The 18648-nt window shown below is 52.7% G+C and overlaps 1 protein-coding gene across 16 annotated transcripts in view; it reads left to right on the top strand.

Annotated features, from left to right (window-relative positions):
• Positions 1-18460, top strand: part of LOC108963253 (receptor-type tyrosine-protein phosphatase kappa-like) — a 49894-nt gene extending 31434 nt beyond the window's left edge. For 2 of the 16 annotated variants that reach the window (XM_050987125.1, XM_050987122.1), the window contains exons 2-18: positions 8077-8319; positions 9169-9411; positions 10890-11132; positions 11683-11973; positions 12358-12455; positions 13323-13518; positions 13651-13762; positions 13879-14113; positions 14346-14385; positions 14917-15022; positions 15191-15258; positions 15551-15693; positions 15832-15919; positions 16509-16579; positions 16975-17011; positions 17762-17859; positions 18031-18458. In XM_050987125.1, the coding sequence (XP_050843082.1) occupies positions 8077-8319; positions 9169-9411; positions 10890-11132; positions 11683-11973; positions 12358-12455; positions 13323-13518; positions 13651-13762; positions 13879-14113; positions 14346-14385; positions 14917-15022; positions 15191-15258; positions 15551-15693; positions 15832-15919; positions 16509-16579; positions 16975-17011; positions 17762-17859; positions 18031-18168 (2450 nt within the window). In that variant the 3' untranslated portion in view covers positions 18169-18458. Of the gene's footprint in view, positions 1-8076; positions 8320-9168; positions 9412-10889; positions 11133-11682; positions 11974-12357; positions 12456-13322; positions 13519-13650; positions 13763-13878; positions 14114-14345; positions 14386-14916; positions 15023-15190; positions 15259-15550; positions 15694-15831; positions 15920-16508; positions 16580-16974; positions 17012-17761; positions 17860-18030 lie in introns of all 16 variants that reach the window. The other 14 variants (XM_050987124.1, XM_050987133.1, XM_050987135.1 and 11 more) reach the window with 12 other exon arrangements.
• The last annotated feature ends 188 nt before the right edge of the window (positions 18461-18648 follow it).

The raw sequence follows: 18648 nt of genomic DNA, 5'->3' as shown, positions 1-18648 counted from the left end.
CTGTAGTGGTACTCTCCAGTCACTGGATTCTTTGAGTATGGGAATGAGCTGTGGGCTCTGCCTGCCTTTTCTGATCTCTCCCACCCAGCCCTTGGGCTCTGCCCAGCATGGTCTGTGCCAAGCTTGGACATGGGTGCTGTATCAGCCTCTGTCTGCCCCTGAGCACAACAGGGGCACATCTGGCAGGGCAAAGGGCACAGGGGAACCTGGAAGGAATTTTAAAAGTGGGGCCAAATGATCACCTCCCTTCCCAAATTCAGAGAGATGCTGTAAGACCCATGATTTGTTCTCCATGGCTTACAATGCAACTGGAAAAACAGTGGTTTTCTCTGTGGAAACTGTGGCTGCTTTTCTTAGCTCCCCTTAGCAAGCACATGGCATCAAACACAGCTCAGAGAGCTTGGGAAGGAAAGGATGAGTCACAGAGGACAGGAATTACTCTGGTGCTTGCAAGGGGCCCTGTGGGCAGAGAAGAAGCAAGGAGGGAGCACGAGGGTTTGCCTGTAGGACTGCTCTCCTGTGTAGTCTTTGTGTCCAAAGGGCAAACACACTGCTGGCACACGTGTGGTCTTTGCAGAAGCACATTTCACGTGCCTACCCTTGCCTGAGGCTGTGCTGGAATCCATGCAGTGTCCCAGCAGCATCCCACCCTTCCAGCTCAGCAGACACTGACAGGAACACTGAGGAAACCCTGGATCAAGTCTGCACATCTGTGGAGGCCTTTTTGTTTGAAACAAAGACAACAGAGAAGAGGCTGATGTTCCTGCAAAGGATTAAATCTGATAAATGCCCAGGTCTAAGAGAAATGATTGGCTGGAGTCCTGGTGAAGGTGGACACCTAGTCAGAAATGTGTGGCTGTTATGCCAGCTCAGTTCACAGTTTCATTCACTCCCTTCACACCTGCTTCCAGCCCAGGAGTCTTACACAGCACCTATTTTCTTGTACCCATAAGGCACCAAGGAAAACTAACCTGAGTTCCAGGGGTCAAAAGAAGGGGCTGGCAGAATGAAGACCATCCTAATGTAAGAAAAGACGAGGTTTGAGACTGTCTGAGGCACCTGAAGGTGCACTAATCCATGGGACCTGATCAGATGCATGTGTGGGTCCTGAGGGTAGAGGAAGTGGCAAAGACACTATCCATCACAGCTGAGAAGTTGTCGCCAGCAACTTCCAGTAAAGCTCCCACTGAGTGTAAAAGGAGAAGCACAACCCCCTTTTTAGAAAGGGGAAGTGAGGGGGACCCAGGGAACTACAGGCCAGTCAGTCTCCCTTTGGTGCTGGGCAAGATAATGGGGCAGTTCCTGCTGGAAATTATTCTGAGGCACATGGAAATTACTTGTGATGGCTTCAAAAGATCAAATCGTATTTGAGTAATTTGTTGGCACAGCATTTGTGGATAAGGGAGGAGTGACTGACATCATCCACCTAGACTTGTGCAAGGCATTCGACACTGTCCTTCATGACATCCTTGTCTCCAAACTGGGAAGGTGTGGATTTGATGGATGGACCACTCCGTGGGGGAGGAGTTAGCTGCAACACTCAAAGTGTTGCAGTCAGTATTTTGAGATGCACTGGCACAGGATGCCCAGTGAAGCTGTGATTCCCCCATGCCTGAAAGTGTTCCAGGCCAGACTGTGGATGGCTTTGGACAACCTGGTATAGTGGAAGGTGTCCCTGTGCATGACAGAAGGGCTAGAACTAAGTGATCTTTGTTGGGAACCTTCCAGCCCAAGCTTTTCTATGCTTTTATGAAAAACTGAATGAGTCCTAGGTGCCTGAAAACAATAATTAGCATAACACTAAATATGCCTCATTTCAGTTATGCAGAAGTAGCACCTTTTAGTAAAAGGAAAAGTTACAAACTTTAAACAAAGACTAGCTCTCATCTTTGCTACAGTAAGTCTGCTTTATATTGCACCTCTAAAGCAGCAAACATAAGGTGTGGCTTTTTCACCTTACCCCGGCCCCTGCAAGGAAGCCTGGCAAGTCTAGAGAGGTTCATTTGCAGTTATTTCAGCAGCAAGAGCTTTGCTCTATGAAAAGGCTTAGCGAGAGCTGCAAGTAAGGCAGAGCTCTGTTCTGCAGCTGCAATCACCCTTGCCAGCAGAGCTTCCATGATTGTTGAAAGACCCAGTCCTAGTTACCTCTTGAAATCAGCACCTGTGTCAGCAGAGTGCCTGCAGAGGAAAATTTTTCTTTTCCTCCTGGTTTCCAGCCAGGCAGCTTGCCAAGTGTGATGCTGCCAGTAGGTTTGAGTGCTGTGGGAGGTCTCACAACTAGCAGGCGGTGTGGTACAGAAGGATAAATAGTGAGGCCCCCTCGCACTGAAGTCAAGAGTATGGCCATGTGGGAGAGGCCAGACAAGCTCATGAGCATTCACGACCCACTCAGCTCCCAAGGCTACCTCCACTGCAGAGTTTCCATCCCCTCAAACTGCTTCTTGCTTCAGGCCAAGCCTCACATGACTCTTTTCAAGCAACTTTGTTCACATTTCTGTGGTACCTCTAGGATCAAAGAATACCCGTCAGTGAATAATCATCCTAGAGGCACATTTAAGGCCCTGAAATACAAATTAAAACACAAGAAATGCTTTCATGACTAGCGCTCACCTGACTGAAATACTTGAAGCTCAATTTGCCAGTCTAGGGCTATTTTTTTCCCCACTTATTTGCAGAGCTTTCTAGGCTTTACCCTCAATCATCAGAAATGCCACAAGGAGAGACTCTGAGCAGCTGTAGATGCCTGGATACAGATGGTGTCAGTGCTGTGGCAGGGGGTTCAGCTCCTCTGCAGCAGTAGGAATGTGGGCAGGAGGCAAGCCCTGGAGGGGGTGTGATGTTTGGGCACTGCTGGCAGGGTGCTCTGTGTGCACGAGGTAGATAGGCTTTGGCAGTCCCTCAGGCTGCCCTGTTGGTATACACTGCCCCTCTGCAAGGCAAACAAGATTTTTTTTTGCCATACTCATCCCTCTGTCAGACACTGTTAACTCCCAGGATAATTTCTCTAGATGGTGCATTCCCCTGTAGTGGTACTCTCCAGTCACTGGATTCTTTGAGTATGGGAATGAGCTGTGGGCTCTGCCTGCCTTTTCTGATCTCTCCCACCCAGCCCTTGGGCTCTGCCCAGCATGGTCTGTGCCAAGCTTGGACATGGGTGCTGTATCAGCCTCTGTCTGCCCCTGAGCACAACAGGGGCACATCTGGCAGGGCAAAGGGCACAGGGGAACCTGGAAGGAATTTTAAAAGTGGGGCCAAATGATCACCTCCCTTCCCAAATTCAGAGAGATGCTGTAAGACCCATGATTTGTTCTCCATGGCTTACAATGCAACTGGAAAAACAGTGGTTTTCTCTGTGGAAACTGTGGCTGCTTTTCTTAGCTCCCCTTAGCAAGCACATGGCATCAAACACAGCTCAGAGAGCTTGGGAAGGAAAGGATGAGTCACAGAGGACAGGAATGACTCTGGTGCTTGCAAGGGGCCCTGTGGGCAGAGAAGAAGCAAGGAGGGAGCACGAGGGTTTGCCTGTAGGACTGCTCTCCTGTGTAGTCTTTGTGTCCAAAGGGCAAACACACTGCTGGCACACGTGTGGTCTTTGCAGAAGCACATTTCACGTGCCTACCCTTGCCTGAGGCTGTGCTGGAATCCATGCAGTGTCCCAGCAGCATCCCACCCTTCCAGCTCAGCAGACACTGACAGGAACACTGAGGAAACCCTGGATCAAGTCTGCACATCTGTGGAGGCCTTTTTGTTTGAAACAAAGACAACAGAGAAGAGGCTGATGTTCCTGCAAAGGATTAAATCTGATAAATGCCCAGGTCTAAGAGAAATGATTGGCTGGAGTCCTGGTGAAGGTGGACACCTAGTCAGAAATGTGTGGCTGTTATGCCAGCTCAGTTCACAGTTTCATTCACTCCCTTCACACCTGCTTCCAGCCCAGGAGTCTTACACAGCACCTATTTTCTTGTACCCATAAGGCACCAAGGAAAACTAACCTGAGTTCCAGGGGTCAAAAGAAGGGGCTGGCAGAATGAAGACCATCCTAATGTAAGAAAAGACGAGGTTTGAGACTGTCTGAGGCACCTGAAGGTGCACTAATCCATGGGACCTGATCAGATGCATGTGTGGGTCCTGAGGGTAGAGGAAGTGGCAAAGACACTATCCATCACAGCTGAGAAGTTGTCGCCAGCAACTTCCAGTAAAGCTCCCACTGAGTGTAAAAGGAGAAGCACAACCCCCTTTTTAGAAAGGGGAAGTGAGGGGGACCCAGGGAACTACAGGCCAGTCAGTCTCCCTTTGGTGCTGGGCAAGATAATGGGGCAGTTCCTGCTGGAAATTATTCTGAGGCACATGGAAATTACTTGTGATGGCTTCAAAAGATCAAATCGTATTTGAGTAATTTGTTGGCACAGCATTTGTGGATAAGGGAGGAGTGACTGACATCATCCACCTAGACTTGTGCAAGGCATTCGACACTGTCCTTCATGACATCCTTGTCTCCAAACTGGGAAGGTGTGGATTTGATGGATGGACCACTCCGTGGGGGAGGAGTTAGCTGCAACACTCAAAGTGTTGCAGTCAGTATTTTGAGATGCACTGGCACAGGATGCCCAGTGAAGCTGTGATTCCCCCATGCCTGAAAGTGTTCCAGGCCAGACTGTGGATGGCTTTGGACAACCTGGTATAGTGGAAGGTGTCCCTGTGCATGACAGAAGGGCTAGAACTAAGTGATCTTTGTTGGGAACCTTCCAGCCCAAGCTTTTCTATGCTTTTATGAAAAACTGAATGAGTCCTAGGTGCCTGAAAACAATAATTAGCATAACACTAAATATGCCTCATTTCAGTTATGCAGAAGTAGCACCTTTTAGTAAAAGGAAAAGTTACAAACTTTAAACAAAGACTAGCTCTCATCTTTGCTACAGTAAGTCTGCTTTATATTGCACCTCTAAAGCAGCAAACATAAGGTGTGGCTTTTTCACCTTACCCCGGCCCCTGCAAGGAAGCCTGGCAAGTCTAGAGAGGTTCATTTGCAGTTATTTCAGCAGCAAGAGCTTTGCTCTATGAAAAGGCTTAGCGAGAGCTGCAAGTAAGGCAGAGCTCTGTTCTGCAGCTGCAATCACCCTTGCCAGCAGAGCTTCCATGATTGTTGAAAGACCCAGTCCTAGTTACCTCTTGAAATCAGCACCTGTGTCAGCAGAGTGCCTGCAGAGGAAATTTTTTCTTTTCCTCCTGGTTTACAGCCAGGCAGCTTGCCAAGTGTGATGCTGCCAGTAGGTTTTGAGTGCTGTGGGAGGTCTCACAACTAGCAGGCGGTGTGGTACAGAAGGATAAATAGTGAGGCCCCCTCGCACTGAAGTCAAGAGTATGGCCATGTGGGAGAGGCCAGACAAGCTCATGAGCATTCACGACCCACTCAGCTCCCAAGGCTACCTCCACTGCAGAGTTTCCATCCCCTCAAACTGCTTCTTGCTTCAGGCCAAGCCTCACATGACTCTTTTCAAGCAACTTTGTTCACATTTCTGTGGTACCTCTAGGATCAAAGAATACCCGTCAGTGAATAATCATCCTAGAGGCACATTTAAGGCCCTGAAATACAAATTAAAACACAAGAAATGCTTTCATGACTAGCGCTCACCTGACTGAAATACTTGAAGCTCAATTTGCCAGTCTAGGGCTATTTTTTTCCCCACTTATTTGTCAGGGGTTTCATTCTGCCTGAGGGGGTGCAGCTGTTGTGGTCCATTACTGCATGAGGTCTGCAGAGCACTCCTGATTTCCTGGGGAGTCCTGATGCCACTTGGGTGTTGTAGGAAGCAGTGCAAACTCTCTGTGCCTGCCTGACTGCACCCTGGTAACATTGGACAAAGTTTGGACAGCTACAGCTAAATTTGTAAGGTGGAGGAACACTCTCAGAGAGTTACAGTTGTTCTGTGAAAAGTGGGGTCTGGTCAGAGGGTAGAGACCCAAATGCAGATCCATGCAGAGAGGCACCAGCATGCCTGTCTAGAATTTAATGAAAACAAATATGAAGATTTACTTCAATCAATTGCCCAATCTGCATGGTGCAAAACACAACCAAACGTGCAGCCGGTGAAATACCTACATGCTCTAAGCCCCTTCAGCCCACTCAGATGAAGGGGTGTTCACTTGTCTTGGGTGAGGATAGCAGGGATATGGGATGGGAGGTAGCTGCTCCTAGGAGCCAGCAGATAATTGTGAGAGGGATAGAGCAGAGGAAATAACAAGCATAACATCCAGACCAAAAGCAAAGTAGCAGCTCAAGTGGGATTTTGCTGCAAACAAGTGTGCCTGTGGGTGTGAGCAGATTGTGTCCAGCAGAATGAAAGGAATGCCAATGAGTGGTGCCAGCAGAGTCTGGTGCACTCCCACAGCCCCTGTATTTGTGGGAGAGAGCAGCATTTCCAAGGCTGCTGGACCCCTCTGGCTGAGGTGTCTCCACAGCAGCAGGTGGGCAGGATAACCCTGTGGATAACCCTCCTGCACTGCTCCAGAGGGTGTGGGGAGGGATAAGCATCTGGGGGATGGGGCTCATCCTGGGAGGTGCCATCTCTGTCACCCCTCTGAAGAGAGAGGCACTGGCACCCCTCTGGATGGAACTCCCTCATCCTCATGGATGCTGCTGCAGCCCAGTGACCCTCAGGCTCTGCCTCCTGGCCTTTACACACAGGAAAATGTAAACTTCCCTCCAACTGGGACCCCAAACTGCGGTTTGATCCATGGAGGAGCAACTATGCCTTGAACAAAGTGGTGCAGCTCAGCTGTGCTGGGGAGTTTGCACCATCTGTCCTGTAGATTCAATGCGTTTCCAGAGAGACCCAGATCCTGTGCAATGATCCTTGTCCCACCTGCAAGGGTAAGCACAGCCCTGCACCACCCTGACCCAGCCACCTGAGCTGGTGGCAGACCCTCTGTGACCTGGTCACACAGATGACAGTGCAGACCTGGATGCCTTGGCTTTTCCCCATGTCCTGGCAGTGACAAGGCTCTTTTTGTCTCAGCACCTTGCTGTAGGCACCTGCTGGGGTCTGTGCTCCTGGGAGAGGTTCAAAGGCAGGAACAATGCTCCCTGCCCTGGGGGCTACTGTAAGCCCTGTGCCTTCCAAGAATTTCTGGGTGTATGGCCAAGGTGGTGGGAGGGAATGGAACTCTGTGTGAAGACTGGGAAGGAATTCAGTCCCTGCCCGGCCTTTCCTAAGTGGAGCCTGCAAGACTGTTGTAGGCATGGATGGGACTGCTCTTGGGTCTGCTGCCACCAATAACTCTGTTCTAGGCTGCAAGAGAGGGATCCACAGTTGAATGTGGTAACCAAAGGAGATGTGTCCTGTCCAAATCACAGCAAGAGATATCTCAGCAGACCACTTCCCATCCTGCTTACATGAGCTCCTTCTCCTCTCCTCTGTGCAGAAAAATGTCAGCAGCCCAGTGGGACTCACAGCTCCAGTTTAGGCCAAAGCAGAGATTTTACAGGGTCAATGTAGAGGTGACACTGAGCTGCTTAAAGAACAACGCTCCTCCCCTCGCTATGATCAGATGTGCAGACGGGAAGGATGCTTGGGAGGTGTTGGACATGTCAGGAAAATGGCAGAGGTTGGCAGAGAAACTGAGCTGCACCACAGGTAAATTGTGAAGCAGTCAGTCTCCCCTTCTTACGTGCACTTCACACTGTGGAGGGGACCTGGACATCCTGCTGTATCTCTGAGACACCTTGGGCACAGCTCAGTCAGATCCCAGTTGGGAGCAGTCTCCAAGGTGGAGAGGGCTAGAAGCCTTCAGTGTGGGACAGGTTTTCTCTATCCCTGCATCTCCCAGTCTATTCCTAAGTTGTATGTCACAGGGAAGTTGGAGGGGATCCTGCCCCTCACTTTTCATCTCTCTTCCAGTGTCTTGTATCACCTCCTTGCCCATGCACATGTTCTTTTGCTACTCTTGGGGGTCCTTGGGTTTCCTCATGGTGTGGAATGCTGACATTAACCACAGTTCATCATGGAAAAGCCTTGTTCCCTCTCCTGCCTGAGCATTCCCTCACTGAGAAGGACTCTCATATTTTCTCCCTGACAGCAAAATGCCCAAAACCTCAGTGGGACACAAGACTTCAGTTTTTGGAGAACAAAACTGAGTACCCACAGAATAGAGAACTGACACTGATCTGCCCCAAAGGCCTTGAGCCCTCCTTCACCAAGGTCAAATGTACAAAGGAAATCCAGAGAGTGAGTTCTGGAAAACCAGCCTATGTGGATGCTTGGTGGGCCAGGAGCAGCACAGGTGCCTGGACACGCATTGAGGAGGATGTCCTGTGTATGGGTAAGTGAGGCTGCAGCAGCTTGCCCTTGTGTCCATTCTACCCTCACCCTCCCTGGGGCTCTGTTGCCTGTGCAAAGAGGACAACGCAGCCAGGAGACAACAGACCAGGCAGAACCAGCTGGGCAAGCTGAAATCTCCTGCAGGGGTTCCTGAGCAGGCCAAATCTGGGGCTCCCGGGTGCCCAGGCCAGGGGCAGGATCCGAGGCTGCCACCCAGGTGCCCATGGAAGTTCCATTATCTTTGCTGTGCCTCCAGCTGCACCCTGGAATGCACAGGTCTGCTTGTTTCCCTGCTGGCCCATAGATAAGGGACTTGGTGGACACCTCCTGCAGCTGCAGGGGTTGGAGTAGAGGGGAATGAAAGGAGCCCTGATGATGCAGGGCTGGCTCAGCCCTTGGCACTGGGACAGGAGCCTGTATTGGATGGACCTGGGTGAGGAGCAATGCATACATGAGGGGATGGAGATGCAGAGCTGTCCCTGGCAGAGACAGAGCTGTGCTCACTGGGGGCACGGCAGTACATGGCAGAGCTCAGGAGAAATGCACAGGGAGAGATAGGATGGGAATCTCCCTGCTTTGGGATGTGGGAGGTGGATAGGAGTGTCCACAGAGAGAATTGGGTGGATAGGGGCAGGCTCATTCATGAGAGATTCTTCATACTTTACAAGCTCGAGGAAAGCCCCTTCTCAAGAAGACTTGCCCTCTGGTCACATCCCAGCAGATGGATGTGTCACCTTCCCTCTCCCTTCATTGCCTGGAGGGGTTCCTGGGATTGCCTTCCCACCACCCATACCCACTTAATCATCTCATCATCTCTAGCCCACCTAACAGCCACTTTCACCTCTGACAGAAACGTGCCAAAACCCCCGGCGGGACTCCAGACTCCAGCTAGCACCAGACAACATAAATTATAAGAAGAACGAGAAAGTGACACTGAGCTGCCCTGAAGGTTTCCAGCCACCCTTCATTGAAATCCAATGTCAGACTCAATTCCAGTATGAGGATAACGCGACACATGTTTACAAAGAATTTTGGCTTGGAAGAGATTCAAGAGGTGCCTGGATCCCCATTCAGTCCAGTCTGAAGTGCACTGGTAAGAGAGGGACCTGGAGTAGGGTAATCCTTTGCAGGGGGAGATCCTGAGAACATCTCTGAAGGGGGTCAGCATGGGAAGGTCAGGGTTTTTCCCTGACCACAGCACTGTGAGGATGGAGGCTGTGGACGCAGCTCCTGCTTCCAGGCCAGGGGGAAATGTCTCCTGTTTTGCTCTCCCACAGCACCAAAGGATGGCTGCAGCCACATAGCTCAGAATGTCTAAAGCAGGCAAGATCCCTATGCTGCTCCCTGTGAGCTGTGATGTAGCCCAGCTGGGGACACACCCTCCTGGCTTCCCTCTGTTTTTCCCAGGATGTCCTGATGTTTGAAGGAACAGGAGCACTTCTGCCACTGGAGAAATTCACCGAAGGGTTGAGATTCTGTTTCCTAGTGCCCCATGGCCCAAAACTTCTCCTGCTCCCCATTCAGAGGGCTGCAGTGACCACCTTCAGTCTCTCCCTTTCCATCCAACCAGGCTGGGGTGGCAGGGGGACAAAGCTGCTGGTTGTGGTACTCAGCTGGGCATCTCTGGTCTTCTGCCATCAGGGCTGTTTGAGAACAAAGCCTCAGCACAAGTGCCTTGTCACAGCATTTCCCTTTGTGCCAAAGTTGGTCTGGACCTTGTGAGACCCACATGTGCCCCTTTGGGAGAAGGCAGGTTGTATTTTAAACCCCTTCAGGCCGCACAAACCTTCCTCTAGAGGCTTGAACAGGCAAGGGCTCCTTCCAGAAGCCAGCATCCTTCTCTGTAGGAATCATTGCCACAAAGCCTCCCCCCTGCAGCATTGGACAAACTGCTGGGACCAGCTGCTCAGCTACTGCCCACTGAGCCTGGAGCATGGTGAATTTGGTGAGGAGGTGATGAGAAGAAGGAAGGGTTGTGTCAGGAGAAAGGGGCAGGGGCATTGTTAAAGAGGGAGATGTGAATGCAGAAGGCACTGCTCAGCCCCTGTCCCCCTGCCCAGGGGTGTGGGGCAGGAGGAGAGCAGCCAAGGCACAGAGTGAGTGAGAACAGGGAGCCCCCAAGTGTAACAGGGACCTGGCTGATCCCTGTGGCAGGGATGAGCCATGGCTGAAGGGCCCTGCATGCCAGCAGGAGTGGTGGTGCCATGGCCCAGCAAGTGCCACCTGGGCTGGGCTGGGTGACAGACCTGGATGAGAGGCTGGAGGGAATCCCCTGGCGCAGGGGTGATTGTGCTGGGAATGTCCCTGCTCTGGGCTTTGGAGGAGGGAATATGGTGCCCATGGACACAAGTGGGAATGGGGCTAGTTCCTGGATGAGTGATCCTTCACAATTTCCATGCATCAGGAAAGCCCCTTCCCAACAAGGCTTGCCCTCTGGTCTCATCCCAGCAGATGGATGTGTCACCTTCCCTCTCCCTTCATTGCCTGGAGGGGTTGCTGGGGATTTTTCTCCCACCACTTCATCATCTCATCATGTCTAGCCCATCTAACAGCCACTTTCACCTCTGACAGAAACGTGCCAAATGCCCCAGCGGGACTCCAGACTCACACTGGCACCAGACAAGACAAATTATAAGAAGGATGAGAAAGTGATGCTGAGCTGCCCTGAGGGTTTCCAGCCACCCTTCACTGAAATCCAGTGTCAGACTCAATTCCAGTATGAGGTTTATGGGACACATGTTTACAAAGAATTTTGGCTTGGAAGAGACTCCAGAGGTGCCTGGGTCCCCATTCAGTCCAGTGTGGAGTGCATCGGTAAGGGAGGGACCTGGAGCAGGGTAATCCTTTGCAGGGGGAGATCCTGAGAACATCTCTGAGGGGGGGACAGCATGGGAAGGTCTGTGAGGATGCAGGCTGTGGAAGCCGCTCCTGCTTCCAGGCCAGGAGGAAATGTCTCCTGTTGTGCTCTCCCATGGCACCAAAGGATGGCTGCATCCACATAGCTCAGAATGTTTAAAGCAGGCAAAATCCCTTTGCTGCTCCCTGTGAGCTGTGATATAGCCCAGCTGGGGACACCCTCCTGGCTTCCCTCTGTTTTCCCAGGATGTCCTGATATTTGAATGAACAGGAGCACTTCTGCCACTGGAGAAATTCACCCATTGGCTGACATTCAGTTTCCTAATGCCCTATGACTGAAAACTCTTCCTGCTCCCCTTTCAGAGGGCTGCAGTGATCACCTGCAGTCTCTCCCTTTCCCTCCCACTATGTCGGGTTATGAGATGTCGAAGCTGTCTGACTGCAGCATCCTTGCATGGCTGGGAGTGGAAGGGAATCAAGTGACCTTCTGGTAAACTTTCCTTCACAGAAGTGCTCCAGGTTGACCATGAGACCTTTGAGATTTCCAGCACCAGCATCAAACTGAAATGGACCTGCAGGTTCCCCAATGCCTGCCAGGGCATGAGGGCCATGTGCCGGCTGGAAGCACCTCCCTCCCCTCCCTGTGAGGCTGAGGAGGTGAATGTAGAGCAGATGTTACATGGCCAGGAGGGAACATTCACCTGCTCCCCTTTGCAGCCCTTCACTGAGTACAGAGTCACCTTCGACTTGCCCCCCAACACAACCCTGTTCTCATGGTTCTTCACAACAAAGGAAACAGGTAAGTGCACAGAAATATCAGAGACAAGGAACAGTCCAGAGATGTGTCACAGGGTGGATAGATGTTCTCCTCACCTGTCAGCTCAGTCTGATCATTTGCTCCATGCAGGGATGTGCCTGGGATCAGAGCTGCTTGGGTCCTCTGGAGAGCCCTCTGGGGTAGGGCTGTGAGAGCCCTGAGCAGGGCACAGCCCCTTCTCATTGTCCCACTCCACCCCACACTGTTGTGCTTCCACTGCTGCAGCACACGCAGCCTTGGCAGGGGACAAACCCTTCATAGAGAGCCCCTTTGCATCCTGTCCCTTGGCCAGGAGCTGCTGCAGCTTCCTGCAGCCTCAGCCCCTGCCCATGGCCCTGTGTGTGACCCCATGGTCTGTGCTTGCAGTGCCGGACAAACCAGAGCAGCTGTGGCTGGATCCCAACAGGGGCTCTCTCAGGTGGAGCGCACTGCCCTCCTGCAATGGGGAGATCATTGGATACCAGGTACCAGGGACCAGGGCAGACCCTCACCTCATGGCCTGGAGCTCTGTGCAGGCACACTGGGAACTGTGGGCAAGGGACAGCCATGAGGGAATACAGGAGGATTGAGAAGCTCAGGGCTTCTCTTGTGGAGCATGTCACCACAGTGCCTCTGATGCTGCCAGACCTGTCCTCGGGCACAGTACATATATCTACAGCCCTTCAAATGAGCAGCCGCCCTCTGTGGTGGTGTTCACAGAGGGAACACCAGGATGAGGGAAGAGATGAGAATAATGACTCCATGTTTCAGAAGGCTTGGTTTATCATTTTATGATATATATTATAATAAAACTATACTAAGAAAATAGAAGAAAGGAGTTCATCAGAAGGCTAGCTAAGAATAGAAAAAGAGTGATAACAAAGACTTGTGACTGACCGTGACAGTTCAGACTTTGATTGGCCATTAATTACAAACAACCACATGAGACCAGTCACAGATCCACCTGTTGCTTTCCACAGCAGGAGATAAAAATTGTTTATATTTTGTTCCTGAGGCCTCTCAGCTTCTCAGGAGAAAAAATAATAAGGAAAGGATTTTTCAGAAAATATCAGGAGTACATCCCTCCTCCCTTCTCAGAGGCCCAGCCCTTTGCTCACAGACGTTGCTGCTCATACATCCTTAATGTTGGCTCCAAATTCCTCCACTATTCTCCTCTGTTTTGAGCTCCCCGCGTGGGGCTGAGGCTCCCGCCCGTTCCTCTCCGGAGCCTTGCCCAGGCACAGGGGGCAGGCACAGGGAAGGGCAGGCCGGCAGGGACGTTGCCAGCTGCGGGCACCTTCCCAGCGGCCAGCTGGGAGCTGCTGCGTCCCAGCTGCGTCTCCTGTCCGCAGCTGAACATCACAGCCAGGAACGCAGGGGACAGCGGCGTGCTGGAGACCGAGCGGCTGCGCCTCAGTGGCTCCGTCACCGAGCACCGGCTGCCGGAGCACAGCCCTGGCAGCAGCTACGCCGTGATGATCCAGGGACTGACGGCTGCTGGAGCCGGGGCTGCGCTGATGAGGGAGTTTCACAGCAACAGCAGCTCCGGTGAGCTTTGCTGGGGGGCCGGGCCGGGAGCCCGGGCACAGGCGAGCCCTGCTCGGCGGCCTGCGCTGCCCGAGGCCGTCCCTGCTGCTCGCCCGGCCCTGCCGATGCTCATTCCCCGCTGTTCCCCTGCAGATACCCCGTACCCCCAGACCATCAGCTGCCGCAGTGCCCGCGACATCGCCCCCTCGCAAGGGACGGCCGTGCTCCCCCTGCTCCCCATGGCCCGTGGCTCTGAGGCCGCCAGGTGAGCGCAGCCCCGCGCCTCTGCAGCCCCGCCGTGGCTCTCCCCACGCCGGCGCTGCCTGCAGACGCCTCCCTTCCGTGGCCCCGTGCCCTGTGCCACTGCCTTTGGGCCCGCAGGGAGCACCAGCTGATCGTGGCCGCGACGCACAACGCCTCGCTGATCGAGAGCATCTGCTCGGGGCAGGCACGGCTCTCCAATGCCAGCGTGTACCTGGCCGCTGTCCTCAACCTCAGCGCCCCCACGGACTTCGTGCTGGGCGACGGGAGCCGCGGGCAGGGCCTGCACAACGCTGCCCTCAGCCCGGGCCGCGACTACACGGCCCTTCTGCGCCTCGTCCGCCTCGGCCCGCAGGTATCATCCGGGGGCTCACGCTCTCTGCGGCTGCTGCCGGCCGGGGCTGGGCCCACGCTGCCTCTGGGCTGCCTCTGAGGCCATGCTCCTGGCCCATGCCCCGGCACCGTGGTGTTCCTGGGCTCCCGGGCCACAGCCGGCTCACTCGCTGGCCCTGCGGGGGAACCTTTGCCTCCAGCTAGGCCAGTGCTGCAGGAGTGGCCTGAGCTCTCCCTCCTGTCTCCTCCAACAGGCAGAGAAGTTCACCTGTGTCTGCTACAGCTTCTCTCTTGGTAAGTGCCACCTTGCTCCTCGTGCCCAAGCCTCTCTCCTGCCTGTTCCCTTTTGCCAGCCTGGCCACTTCCCTGCAAACGAGCTGGCCCAGGGCAGATGAGGTGAAATATTGTCATACTTTGGTGTTCATAGAAGTTCTCTATATTTTGAGACTATCTGTGGTAGATGGGCTCTGGACATCCTCCGGACTGTTGGGTTGGTGGGGTCCCAATGACCACTGGAAATTGCACATCATCCCTGCCATCACCACATATTTAGTCCAATCCCAGTAATCCCCTGCTGTATTTGCAACCCTTCAGTGTGGATACCTCACTTGGCAGTGCTTGGGGTCTTCAGGGACACAGGTTCCACAACGGAAGGTATCACATTAGGCAAGCACCTGCTTCTTCTGCCCCAGCTCAGCTTTTCTCTAATGCAAAGCCTAGGGTGGAAGACAAGGAAAGTTGCTTTTCTCTCCATGTGCCTGTGGGATGTCCCAATGCTTGGTACAGGCTGTGCAGGAGCCTGAGCCTGGGCTGTGCTGCTTGCAGGGCAGGAGTCATCATCTCTGCTGGTCAGCAAGTCTGTGGTTATGGCAGTAGCACTGACTGTTGCATTCCTGGCACTGGGGATTTTGCTGCTTTTTGTGGTCTTCAGGTCAGTATGTGGCTCACCTCTCTTGCCCTCTATGAGGCATTCAGCACCTTGCAGTGACAGGGAGTGTCCAAGTGGAGCCCTAGATGAGGCAGGGTGGTTAGATGGGCAACAGCTTCTCCTCTGTCTCTCTTTTCTGCTGGTCTGTGCACCTGACTTGCTGTTTTGCAGGCTAAAGCGCAACAGTTCAAGAGGCTCGGAGAACAACAGCACTATACCCCTGAGAGGATGTCAAAAAGGTGCAGTATGAGCAAGGGCCCTGTGTGCCTTGTCTGAACAGGCTGTCTGTTAAAAGAACAGGCAGGATGATTGCAGCTCCGCAAGTTCTTTGCAGGAACAAGGTGGTCAGAGCTGGCTGGCACAGGGAAAGGGACTCCTCCCAGGAGAAGGCACTTGTGTGGGGAGGGACAGTCTAAGGTTTGGAGAAGTTCTGGCTACTGCCATGCCATTTCAGTCCCAGCTGCAGAGTTCCAGGACTGGCCAGTTTAGCACCAGCTGGATGCTGAAGTCCTGTCCTTGTGGTCTCTGCAGATGTATGCAAGCCAAACACACAAATCCCAGTGGAGGAACTGCTGGAGGCTCTGAAGATGTTTAAGAGGGAAGAAATAGAGGCAGAACAGACAGATGATGAATCAGTCAACAGGCATGGTGCTGGGCTTCTTAGAGAATATCAGGTCTGGTTTAGCTTTGCTTTCCCACCTGGCTGCACTGCCCACTCCTCAGCACTTCCCTGGATGTGTGATACAATCGGCCGTGGCCGCAGCCCCAGAAAATATCCCAGTACTGACTGGGCTTGTTTTCTTCCTCTGCAGAAATTGTCTTCCACTTTGTTGCACCCCTGCAATGCTGGCAAGGAGCTCTGTAATCAAAACAAGAACCGCTACAAGAGCATCATCCCATGTAAGCAGAGCTCTCCAGGGACTGGCTCAGGCTTTTGGAGCTGGCTGGGGTAGCACAGGATGCTGGGCTGGTGTAGGTGTCCCTCCAGCACTTCAGAAATATTGAGCTACTCATCTCATCCTCCATGGCCACTGAAACCCAGAGACATTTCTGGCCCCACTCTTTTATATACAGTTGGAGTATCCTTGTTCTGCTCTTCAAATCTTCCTGCAAACTTAATCAAACATCATATTCCTGTTCCTGGTGCTAGTCATTGCTGAACATTGCCATGTCCCCTCCAGAGGCAGGTATTTGTGGGCAAGTGGAAGGAGTGACCCAATTTCTTCCCAACTTTAAAGCTCCTCTGGCCCCCACATGGTGTGTACATTTGGTCATTTCATAATCTTCCTTAAAACTCCATTGCACTTCCTGCTGTGCCATGTCAGCCTTTGTCTCATCAGCTGTTCTTTAACCCTGAACATGTCCTGAGGCCTCGGGTGCTGCTGGGGAGACAACAGACAATCACAGACTTTAATAATTTACACATTCCCTCTTAATCAGTCTCTTTGTTGCTGCCCTAAAGCATCAGCCCACCTCACCTCTCTTTCAGATGATCACTGCCGTGTGGTGCTGCAGCCCTCTGACACCGGGAATGGCTACATCAATGCCAGCTATGTGGATGTAGGTAGTGAGGAATTTTTTCCCTGGGAAGGGTAGGAAAGGTGCCTGGCAGGAGGACAGTCCTGCTCACACAGGGGGGCCATGAGGTCTGGCATTTTTGCCCTTAAGCTGGTAGATCTTGGGATGTTGATTCCCCTGAATCCTCTCTGAGCTGCCTGGAGAACTCTGGATTTGTGTACAGTTCTCACCTCTAACAAAATGGGACCCATGTGAAGGGACAGGAACTGAGATGCAGCCCCTGGGTACCCACTGTCTGTGCTGGCCAGGAGAGGTGCTGTGGGACACACTATGCTGAGAGTTCTGGGCTTTGGTGCTTAGGGCATGGATCCTTTATTTCATTCCCTGTTAAACATTTAACTCATGTGATCAGAGCTGTTTGACTTTCTCCCCTGCAGACCTACCGAAGTCCACGCTTCTTCATTGCAGCTCAAGGTAGGTGCTCCCAAACCTCCTCCACAGGAGATGCCATTCACTAGCCTGAGCAATCTGGGAAATGGGGAACTGGGTGAATGAGTGAGCCACTCATTCGCCAGGGAGCTGTGAGTGGCTCACTCCAAGTCCCTGTATCTCCAGGGTCTCTGGGCTTGTTCAGCTCTCTCTGAACAGTTGTTACAGGTGCTACAGGGCATGGAAAGTCTCAGTGGTAGCTTGGCAGCAGCTGGAGATGGTGTCTGCACTGCCCCGTATGAGGTCATGGTCCTTCCACTCACAAGCCTAGTTTGTTCCCTTTGGCAGCTGGCATGACAGGGACAATCCTGCAAATGCCTGGCGTATCTGCACCCAGTGCACTCGTATACAGTCTCCCCCCCAGCAGTGCAAAGCCTGGATGGGTTTGTCTGCTCTGTGCAGCATGCAATGAGGAGGTCTTGGCTTCCTGTAGAGCTGCAGAAATGCTCCTTGGAAAATAGGACCCTAAATGTGGGACCAGCTGATAGTCATCTGAAGAGTGTGCAGGCAAGAGCCCCTAAAGCAGCAGTGAATCCCTGACATGGGTTTATCTTCTCTCCCTTCTCCTTGTCCTAATTTCTAATATGGTGATAAAGCTGATGTGGCCAGCACCCCCTTCAGGTCCTGATGTCTGCTGGCTGTACCTCTGTGTTCAGGCAGAGGAAAGCCTGGCAATGTCAAAAAATGTGCCCATGGCTTGGACACTTGCACAGGGCTCTCCTCTTCCTTCCCAAGGTCCCTTGCCTGGGACACTGGAGGATTTCTGGCACATGATCTGGCAGGAGAAGACCTCAGTCATTGTGATGCTGACGGGCTTAGTGGAGCAGAACAAGGTAGAGAAAACCACTCAGCCCATGCTCAGCTTGGGCATTGCCAGAGGCCAGGCCTCCACATCTGCTGTGCTCCCAGTGCAGCTGTCAGTGGGGGCAGGGACCAGTGCTGCACCCCCGCAATGCTCTCTATGTGAGTTCTCCTGCGCCCAGAGATCTCACTTCTGTTGACAGATCAAGTGTGAGCAGTATTGGCCAGAGCAGGAGCAGGTCTATGGCAACTTCACCGTGACACTGAACAACACCTGGACCACCACAGGCCTTGTCAAACGCATCTTCTGCCTGCAGAAGGTAAGCCTGGCCTGGAGCTGAGGTGGGAATGCAGGATGTGTTTGGGTTCCAGCAGCTGGTGGGAGCTGTCAGACATGGACCCTGTGGCGAGCCTGGCCTCCAGCACAAAAAGGTGCAGTGTCAGCACATTGCTATAAATGGAATCCATGCCAGGGCATCAGTCCCAGGTTTCTGTGCCAGGCAAAGGCAGTCAGTCAGCTCCAGTGGTCACCCAGAGGAGTCTGGACTGATGCTGCACGTGGGAATATTGTAGAGTCTTGATGGCTTGGGTGAGGTGATTACAAAGGGTATAAAAGCAGATAAAGGGAATGGAATGGAATCTCTGCACATCCAGGATGATGGGACAGGTGCCTGCCTGTCACATGAATCAATCTGCAGAAGGTCCACATTGAAGCTTCTTGGTCTTTAGGGTCCTTACAGCCCTAAACTTGGGCCTGTAGTTTATGGTTCATGATAACCTACATAAGGTCATTTCCCAAGATGTGCTCTCCTGCTGACGCT

This window comes from Serinus canaria, chromosome Z (genome assembly GCF_022539315.1).
Source record: "Serinus canaria isolate serCan28SL12 chromosome Z, serCan2020, whole genome shotgun sequence".
Lineage (NCBI taxonomy): Eukaryota > Metazoa > Chordata > Aves > Passeriformes > Fringillidae > Serinus > Serinus canaria.
The sequence above is the reverse complement of the archived record's forward strand: the minus strand, read 5'-3'. Positions and strand labels throughout refer to the sequence as shown.